This window comes from Manis pentadactyla, chromosome 2 (assembly GCF_030020395.1).
Source record: "Manis pentadactyla isolate mManPen7 chromosome 2, mManPen7.hap1, whole genome shotgun sequence".
Classification (NCBI taxonomy): Eukaryota; Metazoa; Chordata; class Mammalia; order Pholidota; family Manidae; genus Manis; species Manis pentadactyla.
The window spans coordinates 153,231,102-153,250,908 of record NC_080020.1 but is presented as its reverse complement, the minus strand read 5'-3'; the positions used below and the strand labels follow the sequence as shown (position 1 = coordinate 153,250,908).

Here is a 19,807-nt window from a genome sequence, read left to right as displayed (position 1 = left end):
TGTATCTGTGTGATCTCCTCTATGGAGGAGCTCTGAAAGAGACAGGCTCCCCCAAACGCAAGTGCTTGGGAAAGCAAGGCAGCAAGTTGACATACTGTGCAGCCTATGTGGAGTGCAACTTCCGGAAGTTTGTGATGAACACTTTAGACACAGGAAGCTTCAAAGGCCACAAAGCTTGCCCTAAGTAATTTCCTATGGAGGCAACCTTTGATCAGAGAAAACAGTAATTCATTTGTTGTTATTTTAAGGCTATGAGGAGCAGTTTATAAATGTGCTTTCTCTAGATTCCTTCCTTCTTAGCGTGCTCCCATACCTCAAGAATTAGTTTGGAAAGTGTTTCTACTGTTCAAGCATTAATTTCCAAGAGATCATGTTCTGGAAGTCAGTACAACCAGCTGTGGTAACAAGGACTGCTTCCTCCCTGGGGACTCCGGGATGAGGATTAGGGCCTTGGGCTAGCAAGGGGCATTTAGGGAAAATTCCAGATCCTCTCTGTGACTCAATCTCAATGTAATGTGAGGGAAAGAGCAGCACCTGTATCCCCTAATGTGGTCGTGACTGAATGAGGTAATCCGTGGCCTATGCCTCCTGGGTGATTTGTTTACTGTGACGGTCCATGGGAAGTGCTGAGCACACCTGTGTGTGCTGGAGTGTGAGCTGCTCCCCCACAGCTGCTGCTGGTTTCTGGCTCCTGTGGTTATTGTTGTTCCCACTTGAGGAGATGTAGACTTTGGTCAAATCCTCCCCATGTCATGATGGAGACCAGTGGGCCACTCGCCATGGAAAGAGCACTTGTCTCTCCTGCAGTAACCACAGCTGGCCCCGGGGTGCCCCCCAGGCGGCTGCTGGGCCAGGCCTCTGGGCTGACTCTTGGATCCCGAGGGCATGGCCCATAATGGTTCCAGCGGACTGCATCTCAATGCCATGTGCGCCCGGTCGCCCTGTGAGTCACACCCTAAGGGCAGGTGCTCCATCTGGCTCATCTCTGCATGGGCTGGGTACAGTGTGAGGGCCAGCAAGGTCTGAACAAGGCTGTCCAGCCCGTGTCCTGGAGGACGCTGGCTCAAGTCACCCCGTGCACACTGACGTCCTGCTCTCTGCTGCTCCGTGTGTCACTGTTACGGAAAGCCCAGCTGGCAGGCAGCCCCTGATGCGGCTTCACAGGGCGCAAGATGGCAGCACAGTTTTCATCCATCTTCCTGCGAGCCTACCACAGAGATTATTCTTAAAACAGACCCTTACACAGAAATCTAAATGAAATGTGGAGGAGAACCGGTGGTTTCTGAACTCGCTTTTGACATTTTAACCAAGCTATTTGTATTCAGGAAGACCTAAAGTTAACCATTCAGAAAATCCTCACTGTTAAACCATTTCTACAGACAAGCAACCACCCCTTTGGGAGGCTGATTCTTCGTATCACTTCCTTTTGGCTAATTGTTGATATTTTTTTTTCCTTCTTTTTTTTGGTGCCTATTAAAATTCAGCCTTAAGGTAGTGTTCCTTTCATTCAAACGACTTCTGTAATGATCCTCTGTGGGGTAAGGTGGGACTACAGTGGTCTACACCCATGCGACTTGCAGGACCCAACTGCCTGGAAGCTAGGTGCTATGAAAAAAACCATCTTCTGGGTGAGAGGCAATGGGCTGTATCATGTAAATTACCATGGTTTCTTGCTGTTTGGCTGAGAAAATTAAGCAGATACCTTGCCCAAAGGTCACACACAGCAGGATGGCAGGAATCTTACACCTCTTAAAAGTTTGGTATATGATGTTATTTCGGAAGCAGCAATTTTTAAGAATCTTTTTCCTTCCATAAAATGTTTCTTGTTGCCTTGCCAATAGGTTTCAGCCCGGGACAAGTTCACTATGGATTCAATGAGACCAAAGAATGACAATAGAACATTCTTGGGGTGAAAGCGTTTATATCCAACTTTATTTCCACGGTGGCAGGTCAATCACTAGGATCCTGTCTGCTCAGAGTGCATCTGCACACATCAAGCCGGTCTCTGCCTCTGAGCCTCTCTGCCAGCACAACTGTCTCAGTCTCGGTCCTTGGCACTGCCACCACTCCAGCCTCTGCTCTCCTGCAGCTGTGCAGCCCAGAGCACTGGGCGGAGCTCTTTATATAGAGCCAATAACAATGTATGGCCCACACGTGTGTAGTGAGCTAGCTGATCAGGGCCAGGTGAGAATCCTGTCCACAGGAACCTTCACTTTATCCACACTTGTTTATAAAAGTACACAGGCACATTGTACAAATTCAGAAATCAGATAAAAGCATAAAGAAGTAGAAAAGTTTCCTATAAATCAATAACTCAAGAGAGCTGAGAAATGCTTTGGCAGACTCCTCTAAATCTTTTTCCATTATGCTGTCATCTTACACATAGCAACAGCTCATTCCCAGCTCTCCTTCCGCAGAGAGGCTTGGGTTTGCTCTCTAAGATTTCTGATGTAAAGTGGATGCATCATCACCATTTGTCAGAAGTAGTGGAAGCCAGAACGGTGCCTGGGCGCTTCAGTAAAGGAGCAGACGTCCTTAGTTTCTGTCTCCCCATTGGTCCCCTCCAGATCCACTGCCAGGACCCTGGCTCCCAGGGAGGCAACCAGGTGCGTACCCAGACCCATAGGGAACCACTGGAGTGGGCGGGTCCTGGCCTCTGACACACAGGCCTCACCCACGCTGAGGCTTTCTGTCAGGCTTCCTGTATGAAAGTTGAGGGTAGAGGGTTTTCTTTTTCTAAGCGTTTATTTATCTGTTGTCAGTCCTGGGATTACTTAGAAGCTCCTGATCAATACATGCCAGTGCTCTTCATCGGTTCTGTCCATGAGCCAGGCTGTGTGATCTTACCGCAGAACTTGGGTTTTTAATGCTCACTTGGGCATTCATCTCATAACTCTGCTGAGCATTTTGAGGGTGAGCAAAGCTCCCATTTTTAATGATGTGTAATGGGGCCGTGTCCTAGTTTTGCCTCCAAATTAAACTAATCACCGTCACTTTTCTCATTCAGCAAAATGGGCCAGTCCTCACTGTCCAAGAATTCCGTATTTGAGAATTCATCTGCTGAGATGTATGTGTAACCCCCAAACCCATACTCAAGACCATGCTCATCTGTGGACATGCACAGAGCAGTGAAAGATTTCCAATGTGCATGTCACCAGCTGAACACGGGGGTGCTGTTCCCTTCTTGTTTCTGCTCCCATACTGTAAACATGTGTCCTGTTTACAGGATACTTAGTGCTACATTTTTTGCATTCCTGTGGGTTTTTTTTTTTGGTGATTTTTACCATTTAAAATAGACCCACGTCTAGTGCTGAAGTGCTGTCCAGTGTTCCTAAGCAGAAGGCTGTGTTGTGCCTTACAGAGAAAATATACATGTTACATGAGCTTCGTTCAGGCCAAGTTATAGAGCTGTCGGCTGCAAATCAGATGTTAATGAATCTACAGTACATAATAAATAAGGTGTCTTTACACAGAAACACATAAAACAAGGTTATGTGTTGATTAGTTGACAAAAAAGCGGATCGGAGACTCACAGGAACCTAACTCGGATTTCCCCTAGGGTCAGTGATTTGGCATTCACTAATTCAATGTTTGCAGTGACTTTATAGAGTGTTAACTCCTGGAAATATGAGAAGGGACTGTATCTGATGAGTGCCCACTAGGCATCAGGCCCTTGGTTGGTGCTAAGTCACAGGCAGGAAAGATGTTCCTAAGCTAACACATCTCTCCAGTGCACATGCAAGCTCTCCTGCAAGAGCCATGAGGAGTTGGCCTTCCACGCCAACAGTTGGTCAAAGCCCAGGAATGAGTTCCAGAGCCTGCTGGAAGGGGGCCTGGGAGGGCTTGTGGGGTACTGGTCTCATTCTGTTGATTGTCTGTTGCATTCAGTGTGCAAAAATTCATTCAGTGGCACACATATGATCTGTGCATTTCTCTGCATGTGTATCATTCTTCTGTAAAAAGCCACAAAACAAAAGACAAAAACTACTCAAAGATACTCAGGACTCCCTTGGTGCTTAGAGACCAGAAAGAGGCCGCTCCCTGTCCACACAGAGTAAATGGGACAAGTGTGTGCTGCGGAGGTGGCTGTATACTGCATTAGGCAAGGCTGCTGCTCAAGGGGACCAGGGCTCTCCCAAGGACATCCTCTGCCTCATCAGCAGACCCAGCCCATCCTCCTCACTTCCCTTGGGGCCCCAAATGCATCTGGGGTCCTGGGCCCATTTGCTTGTTGTACTGCTGCCCCCTTGCGCAACCAATCTCCCTCTTCCCTCCATCCTCCAAAGGTTTGCCCCGAATTCCCCTTTCTGCTTCCATTTCTTCTTCTAAATGAGACTCCACACATGAGAAAGGGCAGAGAACTTGCTTCTTCACACATAGATTCATTTGCAGTCTCCTGGCAAAATGGAGCTCTTGAGGGGGGAAAACTATGTCTGAGCGCCTCTTTCTGGCCACCAGCATGAGGTCACCAGGGCTAAACTGTCCTCACCCCTTTTCCCTAGTCCAAGGTCAGGAGCCACTGCTGGGGTCTCTGCCTCACCCCAGTTCCTTGGAAGCCCACCTTCCCCTGACCTACATACCTCCTCTCTCACCATCTTCAAACCCACATGGCAGGAGGAAAAAGTGCCACTGTGGCTTTAAGTGGTGCTCGTAGCTTGTTCATTTTCTAAGAGGTGAGAGCTGGTGGGGAACATGACTGCTTTGAGTGAGCACTAAGTCTCCTGTGCCCCTGAATGCAGGGTGTCTGAGCTGGGGTAGGGACTCCTTCCCCAAGGGCTAAGGGCCCGGGTAGGAAGAGGAGGACAGGCAGGGATTGTCTGGCCCCTGCCAGTGCACTTTTCCTTTCTGGGCCTGGCTGGGGTCTGGAAATGACTCCATCTTCCACTGCACCTCTCTGGCTGTGACTCAGTTTCCCCCATCTCCTGCTCCCAGTGTCCCTTTGCCCTCTCCATCAGGCAGGGCTCTGAGAGCACAGGTGGGTGATGTGATAGCCGTGTCTGCTCCGTGGCCCCTGGTGGCCTGAGTCCAGCACCGTTGCCTGGCTGTAGTGCACAGCTATCTAGCTCTCCAAGAAGCCTCATAGAAGGCCTCCTTGTAGACTGGATGGGGGTGGATTCCCAGGGCCTACACTTGAGCTGGGGAACACAGAACAGTAGCTATGTTCCCTGAAGAAAGTATTTTGCAAATCCCCTTTCTTCCTCTTTCCTCCAAGGACCCCTGTATAGCCTCAGGGTGGTGACTCCCCACAATATTGTGCACATGTGTTCTCTCAGGGTCTTGTATCTTTGCATTGGGGCCTTCATGAAAACCAGGACAGGGAGAGCCCCATTCCCATATACTGTTCAGTGCAGCCCAGATGAGGGTATTTTGGTACCTCCTTAGGAAAGTATGACTGTACTGTATGAAATTGCATGATGTTTTGTAGCTAAAATGTTTTTGCTGCCTGATGTATTTCTATCAACCTCATTTTACAAAGGAGGAAATGAGAACTCAGAGGTTAGGAAACCTACTTGCTCAGAGTTCCACAGATCCTGGGGCTTGACCTTGGTGTAAAACTTCCAAACCCTTTAGCGCCCTTCAGCCCTTCACACCCCCTAGCCCCACCTTGCTTGCTTCTCTCCCTGGTTCTGCACCTGGTCGTGCAAACACAGCAGAGGACCACACACTGCAGGCCTGTAGCCCCCAACGAGCAGAGCATGTGCTGAGCACCAGGGGAGCTGGTGCAGGGGTGGGGCTGGAGGAGAGAGACACCAAAGGAAGCCTAGGTGTGGCCATTAGGAAAGCAGAAGAATTGACTTTAGCCAGAATCTAAAAAGCCTTAAATACCTTACCCAGGAGTTTGAATTTTATTCTACATACCATGGGAAAGCTTCAAGAATTTTTGAGGAGGAAAGCTCCGTGCTTAGACCCATGCCTTGAGAAGCGAGAGTGGGGGGAGGTACCGCAGGAGTCAGGTTAAACATGATGAGGGCTGAAGGGGGCCAGGTGGGGGTGGGGGTAGAGATAGTCACATTAGGATGACTGGGAACTGCTGAGCCAGGTGTAAAATACGACTTATGTTTTCATCCATCAGAGTGGTAAAAAAAAAAAAAGATTGCCAACACCTAGTGCTGACGAGAGGGTGGAAAAACAGTGGCTATTCTGCTCCAACAGGTATAAACCTGTACAACCTCTATAGAGGGCAACTGAAGTTGTCTGTTGAACAAAAACTACATGCCCTGGGAGCCAGAAAACCCACTTTAAAGAATCAATCCTAAAGAAATAGTGTGAATACAAAGAGATAAAAACAGACAACAATGGTTACTGAAATACTGTTAGCAAATGGAAAACATCTCAAATCCATCAGAAGGCCTGTCAGTAGGGGAATGGTTAACACATTATGATGTAGCCCTTAAAAAGAATGAGTTTGAGTAACTCATTCTGATCAGAAGAGATGCCCACACTGCTTGTGGAGTGAAAATAAACTGCAGCCAACACGAATAGCATCTTTGTGGTTAAAAAAAAAAAAAGGACTCGGCCCTCTACCTGCATGTCCACATTGACGTAGCTGTGACTGCTACAGGCATGGGAAAAGGGTGGATGACTCTGTTCACGGCGGTTCCTTCTGTGCAGTGGGATTAGGGAGGTGCGGAGAGGGATGGAGAGGAGGCCACTATCACCTTTTTGTGTCACTTAAAAGATTTCAAAACCAACATGCAGTAAAATCAATCTTTTTTGTTGTATGTAGTTCCATGAGTTTTAACACATACTTGTAACAACCATCACGAATAGGAGGCAGAACAATGTCGTCCTTGTGCTAGCAGACTGGCTCTACCTCTACTCCCAACCCCTGACAACTACTGATCTGTTCTATTTTTGCTTCTTTCAGATGCCATATAAGTGGAATAATACAGTTGTGATTTTCTGAGACTGGCTTGTTTCATTTAGCACATGCATTTACAATTCATCTATGTTACTGTGATTATCAATAGTTGATTCCTTTTTATTGCTAAGTAATAAATATGCCATTGTTTAGATGTACCACAGTTTACCCAGTGACCAATTGAAAGATATTTGAGGTATCTCCAGTTTCAGGTGATTATGAATACTGCTGCTATAAACATTCATGTACAGGCTTTTGTGTGATCCCGTTTTCATTTATCTAGGATAAATACTTAGAAGCAGGATTGCTGGGTTTTAAGGCAAGTGTATTTTAAATTTTGTAAAAAGCTGCCAAATCATTTTCCAAAGTGACTGTACCATTCTGCAGTTCTGCTAGCAATGTATGAGGGTTCCAGTCGCTCTGAATTCTCTCCAGTGTGTGCTATATTACTAGTACTTATTATTTTAGCTATTCTAACAAGTGTGTAATGGTATGTCACTATGATTTCAATTGGTGTTTCTCTAATGGCTAATGATGTTGAACATCTTTTCATGTGCTTATTTGCTGTCTGTATATTCTCTCTGGTGAGATATCTATTCATGCCTTTTGCCCTTTTTCTAATTATAGTTTTTGGATTTGTACTGTTGAGTTCTGAGAATACTTTATGTATCTTAGAGACTAGTCCTTTACTGAATATGTGGTTTGAAGATATTTTCTCAGTCTTTCCATCCTCTGAAAGGGGTTTCTGGCAGGCAAGTTTTTAATTCTGACGAAGTTCAATTTCTCAAATTTTCCTTTTATAGATCATGCTTTGATGTCAAGTTTAATACCTCTTTGCCTTAGTCCTAGGTTCCAAAGATTTTTCTCCTAAGTTCCTAAAAGTTTTATAGTTTTATTTTGCATTTAATTCAGTGACTCCTTTGTAATTAATTTCGGCATACGATATCAGACAGGCCAAGGTTTGTATTTTTGCCTATGATCACGTTCCAGAACCATTTGTTGAAAAGATGAAATAAACATACACAAATACAGCCAATTTTCTTTTTACAAAGGCACAAAAGTAATTTACCTGAGCGAGTAGGGCCTATAAATTTGTTTCACAAAAATTTAGAAGGCTTTCAGTCACTATTTTCTGATGTGTTTTCTTCTACTCAAATCGCTTCTTCCTTGGGAACTTGTATGACATGAATGTTGGGTTTTTTTTATATTGGTCCACTGGTCCCTGAGGCTTTGCTCTGTTTTGTTTTTTCTTTCTTTTCTTTTTGTGCTCAGGCTAGAGATTTACTATTGATCTATCTTGAAGTTCCAGAATCTTTCCTCCGTTGTCTCCATTCTACTAATGAGCTCTCCCAAAAAATGTTTTGTTTCTGTTACTGTATTTTCCTGTTCTAAAATATTTATTTTTTTATAACTTCTATTTCTTTGCAGAGAATTTCTATCTTTCCATTCATTTGAAGAGTGCTCACTCTTACCTTTTGGAAAATGGCATAACCGTTGCTTTAAAATTTTTGTCTAGTGTTTCTAACATTTGGATCATCTCAGTGTTGGTGTTTGTTGATTGCCTTTTTCTTAGAGAATTTTTCAGGTTTCCGTGATTCTCTGTATGTTGAATAATATTGGTTTGTATCTTAGACATTTTGAGTAGTATGTTGAGACTCAGTCCTGTTACTTCTCAAAGGCTCTGCTGTGCTAATTCTACTCAGTTCCTGCAGGTGCATCTCAGGGAAGAGCCCAGGACTTCGTATACATATGTAAAGAACCCCTCCTCAGGTGTCTCCTTGCTGTGATTTCCACTCCCCAGGGCTCTCCAGCTAGAAAGCCAGGGCTTAGCCTCTGCAGCTGTGTGATCCCGTGGCTGGGACCACCTCACGGCAGAGCGGTGAGACAAAGGAGCCCATAGGGCCACCCCCACCACACCGTTGCTGCTATTGGATCTCTGCTGCGGTGGTGATGGGAGAGTCATGGGGCTCTGACCCACACATGTTGCTGTGGGTGGATATCGGTGCCTCTTTGCTGGTGCTCATGAGTGTGGCTGGAAGGGCTGAAAGAGCTCTGCCCACAAGTGACACCACTGCACTACCACCAGGACAAGAGGTTCCAGCTGGTTGTTGGCACTTGCCTGGCACAGGGATGCAGGAATCAAGAGCTCCATCCTGCAGGGAGTACTGGCACATAGGGGAAGCCCTGCTGACCTGGTGGCGGTCCCCTGGAGCAGGGCCAGGACTGCCTAGCTAGCTGTCTCCCATGGTATGGGTGCTGCTGCTGGCTGTGGCAGAGAGCAGCAGGGGGACCTGGGCAGCCACAAGAGCCGGGGCCTGAGGGGTTGCTGGTACCACAGAGGCAGTGGCAGAGGGATGTGGTGCTTCATCGCCAGCACTGGCTGCCGGGTAATCGCAAGGTCCCAAGCTCTCTACCTGGTTGAGTGACTCTCATCTACCTTTCAGAAACCTCTGATATTCCTTCACACAGAGTTCCTAATTTTATCAGTGGGAGAGATGGGGTGGCATGTATTTATCTTGGTCAGAACTGCAAGCTCCTTTTTGTGTAATTTTAAAGCAGTAGGATGACAAGGTGATTGTGCATATAATTTTTAAGCTTTTCAGTATCTCCCATCTTAAAATACTTTTAATGACCCTGAGGACTTTAGGTTGAGGATTTGGATACATGGGGAAATGATCTGGGGTGTGGCAGGTGTCAATAAACTGAATTGTGGATGTTGAGATATTGGGGAGAGATGCCCACGAAGGTGATGGGCTGACTGCTGTGGCCAAGGGCGTCAAAGGAAGAGAACTTCAGGAAACAGGCGTGAATCTGGGATGCCTCCTGTGCAGGGGCTCTGAAGAGAGGTCACTGCACTGGGGGACAAGCACGGGTGGGACAACACCCACAGTGGTTGGAGGAGCACAGGCAGGCGGAGGAATGGAAGCCCAGGTGCTGACCGCGCTCGCTCAGAGGTGTCTACAAAGGGAAGGATAAGGCTGAAAAGAAATATTCTGAACAGAGTTGGTTTTCTTTAAGAATTGAAGATACACGAATATATTTTTTTAGTGTGATTCCAAAAACCCCTTGTATTCGACGCAGGTGAACCTGAATACACATCTGAACTGTCATCAGAGCAGGTGGCAGTCCTTGAGTCCACTGCCTCCAGAAAGTGCCTCTGATAACGACAGACAAAACGGGCGTCTATCCACACTCTGATGTAGCATCTAGCTGCTCTGCCCTCTCAGGCCAGTAAGCTCCTTGGCCCTTGTGTGCTTCCTCATGTGCTTCCTGACTGCCTTCTGGGGGCTGGCACAGTGCTGTGTGTATGGCAGAAATACATGAAATATTTGTTGAAAGAATGAGTGCATGGATAAGTGAGTCCTAGAGTAGAGAGAAAGAGGGTCAGAGGCCTGGGTGTGTGACTGGGTCGCCTGCCCAGTCTGCAGGGAGTGAGCTTGGGTAGGAGGCTGAGGCTGGTTATCCAATGAGGCTCCCAGGTGAGAATGGCCATCTGTTCAGCTGTTCTCCAGAATACCCAACATAGGACCACACTCCGTAAAAAATAAATCACACACACACACACACACCCAGAACAAAGACTCAAAGGAAGGCCAACATAAGTGACTGTTTTTTTCTATATGCGTTTTGTATTTTACCTTTTTTCCACATGAGAATCTCTAACTTCTTTGTTCTAATTCTAATCCTGTGTACAGGAAGCTGCTTCCCAACCTGTAACTTAAGACTCTGGGATGGACCGGCCCAACAGGATGGGTTCATTTCCTGCACAAATGAAAAGGCTGAGAACCCCAGGCCATTCACCTCCTCTGGCAAATGAGCAGATGAAGAGCTCTGCTTTGCATGGATGACCACAATTGCTGTACTGGGCTTGCAGTAACCACCCTGACGTGGCCCTGTGAGGCCACCCCACTTGGCAAGCTGGGCTCCTCTGTTTATTCCAACGATCATCCAGTCCTCCCCACCTCACTCACTGAAGGTTTTCTCCATGCCTTCAAAGAGGAAGACAGGGCATGCAAGAGAGGAGCGGGAATGAGCAGGGATGCTGGGACAAAGCTGCTTGAGTCCCCAAGGCAGAACTGTGTGCCCATCCAGGACACCTCAATAACCTAACTTTATGGCTCATGCCTCTGGAAGGAGGACAGGGGAGATGGCTGTTCATCTGGGAACTCGGGGTAAAGTGCCTGCCACCATGAGATAATAACCAGCAATAATTAGTTCTTTCTGGAAAACTAAGTGATACTGTTATTAAAACTTTTATTATCTGTATGTTTTATATGAATTTCATTGCCTTCAGCTGCTATATTTTGGGAGCAATGAGGATAACAGAAGTAATAATAATTAATTAAGCAGATCCAGTGTCTGGGAAAGTAATGGGGTCTGACAACATGGAATCTGAGATTTTGCTCTGTTCTGCATGAGGCAGCCCCCAGACCCCAAGGTCCTAAGTGGAACCAGATAGCAGCCACAGCCTGTCTTCACATTTGCCCCTCAAATATCAAGCTCCCTTGGGAGGGCTGGTTCTCAGCAGAATGTGGGCAATTCTTCCCCTCCTCTCTTTGCACTGAAATTGAAATCACTACCCATGTACCCCTAGATTCTTTCACTATGCAGTGCATCTGATTTGGTTATTTTCTGTGACTGAGAGACTGTTAATAAATGGACAATTCTCTTCTACTGTTTAAGCAAAGCTGTTAATAAACACTGTGTTGTACTGTATAAGTCAAAGGAAAAAAAGCCTAAGGTGTTTAATTAACTACAGACCATGCCAGGCCCTTGACAACGAACAAAGCCTACACAGTGTATGCTGAGGAAGTTATAAATTATTAATGTGTCAGGTGTTGCCCTCTGAAGTTTCTTTTTCCAGTTTTGCCTATGAACTTGAGTGTCCTATGTTTACATTCCATTCATCCAGCAAGCCCTTGAGAGACATTTGCAGTTCCAGGCCATGAAGGCTGATGGTGCTGATATCAGGCTTTTATCTGTGCAAAGCAAACCCCCTCTTCCTCCCTTGCTATTTCAACAGCTTTTTGAAGCACTCTGCAATCGCTTCAATAACCTCGCTGGAAACTAGCAGAGCAGATCATCAGCTACAGCTGGAACCTACCCCAGAGCTCCTTACTGATTATCCTAACAGCACAGCAGCAGCTAAAAGTCACAGCTGAGCCAAGCGGCTCCAGGCAGGGAGGTCCGGAAACCAGGCTCTTGGAAGTCATGTTCCTGACGGTTTTTCCTGGAGCTGCCTGCATCCCTGGAGTTCATCTTAGGACCCTAAATCACTTTACACACTGCCCTTATTACTAACTTCCTAGGAGGGAAGCAGGATTAGAATTTCTCTGAACCTGTCTTTACGTTGATTTGTATAAACTAATTTTCTCTGCCCGTGTGTGCCCTTCATCTTCCTTTTAGGGTGCAGGGTCCCTAGGAAAACGCCTGCGTTCTAGTTCCTCACAGATGGAGTGCTGAGGTAGCATCCTGGACTTCCAGTAGCCACTTAAAGTATCCTGAAAATTTTGTTTGTTAAATAAAATTTTCCATGGAAAATTTCTCTTGAGGGCCCTCATCACATGCACACATGCTTTGTGTCATTTCATTTCTGGCCCCCTGATTTCCACCAATAAAAGAACTCAGGTTCTTTAGCTCCACCACAAATGCCCATTTCCAACTGATGATGCCCATTTCCAACCAATTCCTGTTTCATCTGAAACACTATAAAAAGTGACAAATGTCAAAGACATAGGAGGTCATCTATTTTTGTCTCTGCTTATTTTAAGACAGTTGCTTTAGAAGATTCTTATGTTCTGCCCCAATCTTAACACTGTCTCCTTTTCAGAACCAGGAGCTAATTCTCACCCTTTGGGGAGCTCACAATTTTACAAAGGCTTGTGATCCCAGTATACGGGATGCTTCCCACGGGAGTCTGGGCCTGACATTTAAACAGGAAGAAGGTCTTCCTTGGGGGTAAAGGTAAGAAGGATGTTAGCTGATAGATGGGCAGATACTTCATCTAAAAGCAAGAAGTGCCTGAGGCCCAGGGAGAGCCTCCACCTATGAGGTCACACATCTCCCAGGATTCTGGGCCTCACTGAGCTTCTGAGGCAAAAAAAAAAAAAAAAAAAAAAAAGGCAAGCAGCATTTGAGTGATCCACTGAGTGGCCCATCTCCTCTCAGGGAATATGCGGCAAAATGAATCTCTGCGTTTTCCTGACTTCTCTGAACTTACACCAACCACATCCTGGGATTTGTTTCCCCTCCTCCACTCTCTATTCCTAACTCTTGATCACACACGTTAGTGGTTACCAAGAGGAATTTCGGCTTTTTCTTCCAATTCCCCTGCACAGTTCTTTGCCCCGAGCGGCTACATGTTTTGTGCAGCCCAGCAAGGTAACCCAGCTGCCACGGCCCCCTCTGCCCTGCCCCTTCCCAGGCACCCTCACGCCCGGCCGCTCCCCAGCTCGGAGCCCTTACCAGCTCCCCTGTGCGGCGACCTCCTCTCCGCCGTCCTGCTGGCATTCCCGGGCTCCCGCGGGCCCGCCTCAGGGGCGGCGGGCGCGGGCGGCAGGGTGAGGGGCTGTAGGAGCGGCTTTCTGGGCAGGGGCGGCTTGGCGCCGGGCTGCTCCGACGGCCGGGCCTTCGCCTTGCCGTGGTCGCTCGGCGCCCGGGAGCCTCGCGGGCCGGGGGCCTTCCCCGCCTGACACTTGTCGTCCCTCGGGAGCAAAGTCAGCCCTCCTTTTTCTAACCTGACCTCCGCACTGTAGCGCTTCACTCCTCTGATGTCCGCGCTGGGCGCGTCCCTGTGTTTGAAGGACAGCGACGTGGCCCGCAGCTTGACGGGGAAGGGGCTTCTGGCCTCACCCGCGGGCGGCCCGCGCGCGGCCGGGCAGGGGTCTCCGGCGGCCGCAACGCGGGGTCCCCTGGCCGGCGCTGCCGCCCTGGGCTCCGAGTCCTGGGGGCCGCGCTCGGAGGGGGAGGGCGGCTTCTGCGGGCCCGGCTCCCCGTCGCCGGGCTCGGCCGGCGCCTGCAGGTCGTCGAGCGCCGCCTCGCTGCGCCAGGCCGGGCCGCTCCTCCCGAGGGGCAGCCGCGCGGGGCCGGGGCCACCGGGCCGGGGGCGCTGCAGCTGGAGGGCGCCGCCCGCGCGCGGCCACGCCCGGCCCGACGACACGGAGAACCGCGCGCCCCGCAGCTCGCCGCCGCCTCGCTCCACTGCGCCGCTCCCCGGGCCCGCGTGTTGGGGCTCGGCCTCGGGGCGCCCCCGGGGCGCGGCCCCTTCCTCCGGGACACAGGGCGCGGGCTCCTCCGGGGGCGGCGTCGGGGGGGCGGGGAGGCTCGCGCCGGCCACCGGGGCCTTGGACTTCAGGCAGCTCTTGGGGACCGGGGGACTCGCCACGGGGGCCTCGGAAGGCTCTGTCCCTGCTCCCTCGGGCCTGGGCGCCTCCAGTGTCGGCTCCCCCTCCTCCTGCACACTTTGCTGTGGCGGGTCTAGACCTGAAGGAGTCTCCAAGGTGGTGGCAGGGCTGGTCTCAGGTGTCGTGTCCACCTCAGGGACGTGGGGAGATAATCCACTCTCAACGTCTCCAGAAGCACAAAACACCTCATCAACTGTGTCCTCGACTGGCGGACATGTGCTTGCAAGAGGCAGAGCCTCACTCTGGTTCTCACTGTCAGGATTAGGCTGTGGGGAGTCCTCTGGCAGAGAGGGGGCCTCTGCACAGGGGGCTGGGATGAACATAGGCTCAGTGACCTCTGGGGTGGCCAGGAGGCTGGGGGGGTTGTCCCCAGGGAGGGTCTCCTCTTCAGTGCTGGCACTGAGTGCCGGGCAGTGCTGCAAGCGTGCCCGTCTGGCACGGGGCCCCCCAGATTGCAGAGTGGTGGCTGGTCCTTCTGGCGTGGGGCCCCTGTCAGGTACCATATCCTGCTGTCCAGAACTTGGGTTCTCTTCTGCGCCGACCTTGGGTAAGTGCCTCCCATCACATTCCTCCTCCTCTGGAGTGCAGGTCAGATCACTCAGGGATTCAGACTGTGCCCGCTAGGACAAAAAAAAGACAAAAGACAGCATGGTTATGTCAGATATTAGTAAGCATACAACTTACCCATTTTATGGGCTGGATATGGTTTAAACATAGTGGTCTGTCTCTAGAGCTGGCACTTAAGTAGACATTCACATGCAGGTGTCTTTTGTTATTCCCTTCCTTCCTGGCCTACTTGGAATCTTGCCTCACAAGCTCAGCTTTCAGCAGAACAGTAGAAGTTATGCCCTCAAATTAAATATTGCCTAAGGCTTTTGTGGCTGAGCTACAGAAGCTCAGGACACTACTCTCCAGAGCGAAGCAAAGGGAAGGGAACCAAAATCAGCCAGGTGTCTGCCATGCCTTTAACCTACATCTGCTATTTCATTTACTCTTTGATTTCGTCCCAGTGAGGAAAGGATTATTATTCCCGCTTTGTTCTTGGAGAATTGAGAGCTCAGAGAGGTCCATACCTTGGTCGAGGCTGAGCTTAGCTCAGCTGAAAAGCTGGTGCTTTCTCTATGACCCTGTGATGCCTCAGAGCCAGTCTGCCACCTCCACGCTCCCCCCCTCTCTCTCAAGGGATGCACCCTCATAGCGAAGGCAGACTGATTTGCCTAAAAGATGGTTCATATCATGTCATACACAATCAATGGCAAACCACAGCTTACAGGATAAAGCCCAAACTTTTCAGCTCAATTTAAAGACTCCAGGCTGGAGTGAGTGGCTGGCTCCTCTCCCCCACACTGCCAGGGTGGTCTACCAGCACCCCTAGGAACTGTCTCACCTTCTACTCCGACAAAAAGCCTTGCCTATTCCCTGCAGCTGATGGCTCTCCCTGCTGTCCTTGAAGCCTTACTGGCCTGACAATAATACACTGTCTTGTGGCATTTTTCTTCTGAAAGGTCTCTGGAATTGAGATTTAGTCCAACTTCCTTCTTACCATACAATCAGTTTCTGCTCTCTTAGGAAGGAAAGGAGATCGAGGTGATCATGAATCATTCAAAAGCAGTATGTGAAAATGACCTTAAGGTTGAGGGTGTTGAGATTGATCGTTTTTTAAACAAAGTTCATGACATTGGACTTAAGAGTCCCATGGCTGTCACCCAAGCACACTTCTCTCCTTCCCCTTTTGTTAGGAAATATGCTCAGGGAGTGTTTGCAATAGGTTTTTGTTGTTGTTTCCTGTTGTTATTTTAACATTTTCCAGCTGGCATCTGCTTGTTGACAGAACACAGGATAACTGAGATGTTAGTGACAATACCTGAGCCAGCTCTTGCCAAGATGCACAATCCTATTCCTCAGGATTTAAAAAAGAGGAAGATGTGCAAAGAAATCTCCAGAATTTTCAAAACCTATAGGTTCAAAAGGCTTTAATGGGCCTTTGCTACTGCAGGAAATAATTGATGTTGACACCTCTTTATGTTGTGGGTCATGTTTTAAAACTATCGGAACCCACAGTAAGTCAGCATAAAGCTGGGGAGCAGGTTTGGCTTGTGTGTATCCCCGCCTGAGACACCGGCAGCTACAAGGAGTGGAGTGGCCAGGCAGGATGAAAGCTGGTGTGGAGGGTGGACTCCGACGCTGAGCAGAGAACAAAGTGGTCTCTGGCCAGGTACAGCAAGAAGGATACATATGGACGCCCACTCCATGTCTGATGTCTCCCTCTCACCCCTTCTCTGGCCCCCTCATAGCAGCTGCACACCCTAGCGCCCCCTGAGGAAGTGGAAGTTGAGGACCCATTGCTCAGCCTGCCCCAAGTTGGAGACTGTCTCCTCTTGCCAGAAATAGTCTTGGGGCAATGTCCCTGTCATCTCTGGGCAGAGGACACCTCCAGGGAGCAGTGCCAGGGTGGAGAAGTGGGGTCGATCTATGACTGGGCTCTGGGAATTGCAGCTGCCAGCTCTGCCTGTGACCTTGGGCTAGTCATTGAATCATGTTGCTTCTGTTCAGAGTTAATATTCCCTGCTCCTGGCTCTGCCTGGGTTGGGATGAGGCCCCACCTGGGTGGTGAGAGGTCAGCATGAATGTTTCTGGGTGTTCCGTCAGAGCCACACACAGGGCACAGTTCTGCACAGTGGGGTAAAATGCTCAGATAACAACCATCGTCTGTCTTCTGTGTGCTTCTTTCCTGACCTCTGCTTTGGTGGAGACAGACTCAGCCAAATGCACTCTTGGATGTGCTTTTCGAACTTGTAACAAATGTCACAGTCTTGATAGCCAAGATTTTTTTGTTTTACTTAGCAAGAAGGGGTTTTTAAGGTAAGAAAGCCCCCTTTTTCCCATGGAGCTCCAAAAAATTCAGAGTCTACAAGATGTGGAGTAAAGAATTCACTGCACTAATGACAGAGTCAGAGAATGCCTGGCCAGGCCGCGACCACTGCCCTGCCCAGATGGAGGACCAAACGTGGGCAGCAGTAGGAGGAGACTCAGTGAAGACTCTGAAGATGCCTAGGCCTGGCGGGTGATGGAGAAAGAAACTGCATGTTATGGAGGATCAGAAAAGCAGAGCAAACTTAGACCTCACTGTCCCCTCGCAGAAGTCCCCAGGATTAGGCAGAGCAGGCAGTGTGGCAGCAGTCCTCACCCTTGGAGTAGAATGGGCACATCTGAAGCACCTTGGTCCCTGAGAGGGGCTGGGGACCCAGGAGGTCCTCATTGTTGGGAGGGGACTGTGGACACTGGAGGCCAGAGGCCTCTAACTCAGGACCCAACAGTGACATTGATGACCACTGGCCAGACACCTCTGCCCAGTCAGGAAAATCAGGATGGCTCCAAAAACCTAAGGTAACCATGACTGCTCCCTCCCAAGAAGGGAAGGAACAAAGGAGGGGACAATATGGAAATGACAGTTTAAATTAAGGAATGACTGTACCAGACTGACTGAATCAGATTTTCTGTTGTTCTAAAAAAATAGGGTTAAGAGCTAAGTTCAAAAGTAAAGAAAGCAAGTGCAGTGTAGTTCTGTGCAGGGGATATGAGAGGAAATGTTGCATTTCCACTAGGAGGATGAGCCTGCTTCTCTCTGCCACCAAGTCCCAGCCAGGCTGTGGCTGGCCACACGTCCCCCTGCCCAGGAAGAAGACATCCCCATGGGAATCAAGCCCAGACTTGAGGTCCAAAGGGAGCTGGCTCTGTTTATGGCCTGTAGCCCTACTCAACATGAGGTCAGAGTTACTGGATTTTCCCATGTCTGTCCCCATCACATAAGCCTTTACCTGTAAATGCACCGCATGTGCTAACATTTACACAAGTGCCCAAGTCCCAGCCTGTACATTAGCCTGAAGGTCACCACAGCTCACTTCTTCCTCCAGCACTGGTCCCCTCAAAAGTTAACCTTGCTGGCGTGAGTTTAAAAAGTACCTTCCACATGCCCACGGGAAAGCCCATTCTCTCTCCAGGGAGCCCTTGAAATCCTGAGAGGCCCCAGCCCACTGTCTCCAGCTGAAGCACGTAGCTTCCTGGGTACCTCATCAACACCCCACAATCTTATCTGGAGGGAAGGAGGGAGAGAATGTTGGTCTGTGAGCACCTCCTCCTCAGCACGGTCACTCTCTGTGGCGAGGCTGGCCCCATACCTTGCTTCTCAGCTCCTCCAGGGGTGAGGCACTGTAGGCACCACCAGGCAGAGGAGGGGAAACAACCCCGCACAGCCCCCTGATGCACTGGCACTATGAAGCCAAAGCACTCTCCACATGAGGCCTGGGCTCCCAGAACTATGAGCTGATGATCACCGCAGACAGCACGTGCCAAGGGCGGTCTGTCCTTACACAGCACAATCCCATGCACCCAAGGCAGGTGTCTGCACTAGTGTTTCAGCTTCTTCTGTCATCCACTCATTCATTCTTTGTTCATTCATTCATCTATCCCACAAATGTTTACTGAATGGCAGCTCTGTGACTAGCATTGCTATAGGGCTGGAAGTAGAGTTGGACAAGGTCTCAAAGAAGACGCAATAAACAAGTGAGCACATACATTTACCAAGGTCACTTCTGTGTGCGGCCAGTGCTATGAAGGCAGTGAGTGTGGTGACAGGAAGGCGCAGCTGCCTTCCACAGGATGGTCCGGTGAGCCTCTGAGCTAAGGCCTTAAGGCTGAGAGTGTCTGGGGCAGGAGATACGGCATGTACCAAGCCCTGAGGCCAGAGGCAGCTTGGGGAACTCCAAAAGCAGAAGGAAAGCCAAAATGTGCTGAGTGAGAAAGGGGGCCTAAGGGGAAGTCTGAGAGGTAGGTAGGGCCGGGTCATGCCAGGCCTGGAGTGTGGATGTCACACTGAGTGCACCTGGAAGGCAGTGGACCCACAGCACATAGCAGGGCTTGGTAGGTGTTGCAGAGCAAATGAATGAATGAATGAATGAATGGGGTGTTTATGCAGAGGGAAGACAGATCTAATTTATGTTGAAAAAGATGAGCAACTCCAGTTCCTGCAGCATGGTCCCACTGACCATGGGGGATTCTCAGAGGGGGCAGGTGACCCTGAGGGGGAAAGAGGCAGAGTGGATGGGATGGGGGCTGCCAAGCCGGCTAACTCTGCCTCTGTGTGTAGGAAGAAGCCGAATTACCGAAGACAGCCGCCTCATTTTGCTTGACCGCTGGTTGCGGGGCTTAACCAGGAGCTTGTGCTTAGCTGCAGAGTTGTCCAGGCAGGAGGAGAATTCTGGGGGATAGTCGAAGTCAGCCACAGGTGCCAAGCTGCTGTCCAAGGTCCGGGGGGAGACACTGGCATCGCTCGAATGGTCTGGAGACAGCGGCCGGAGTGAGGAAACTAGAGAGACCTTCATGGGGCAAGGAGCAGACATGCCAATCATTAACTTCACAACAGGAAATGGGCACAGCCAACATAATTCTCCCCTTTTGTCAAACTCTGCCTTCCCAAGCTGTCTCCGGGCTTTACACAGGATGACATATTTCAAATCTGCCTCTCCACAGGGGGTGGTTCTAG

The 19,807-nt window shown here is 49.5% G+C and overlaps 1 protein-coding gene across 6 annotated transcripts in view; it reads right to left on the bottom strand.

The window, feature by feature from the left end:
* Positions 1 to 19,807, bottom strand: part of CRACDL (CRACD like) — a 120,295-nt gene that overhangs the window by 7,039 nt on the left and 93,449 nt on the right. For 5 of the 6 annotated variants that reach the window (XR_008995737.1, XR_008995736.1, XM_057496953.1 and 2 more), the window contains exons 6-7: positions 19,428 to 19,640; positions 13,328 to 14,885 (exon numbers count right to left, since the gene is read on the bottom strand). Coding sequence is in view for 4 of the 6 variants with exons in the window: in XM_057496953.1 (XP_057352936.1) it covers positions 13,328 to 14,885; positions 19,428 to 19,640 (1,771 nt within the window). In the remaining 2 variants the exon portion in view is untranslated. Of the gene's footprint in view, positions 1 to 1,066; positions 9,821 to 13,327; positions 14,886 to 19,427; positions 19,641 to 19,807 lie in introns of those variants that run through there. The other variant, XM_057496954.1, reaches the window with a different exon arrangement.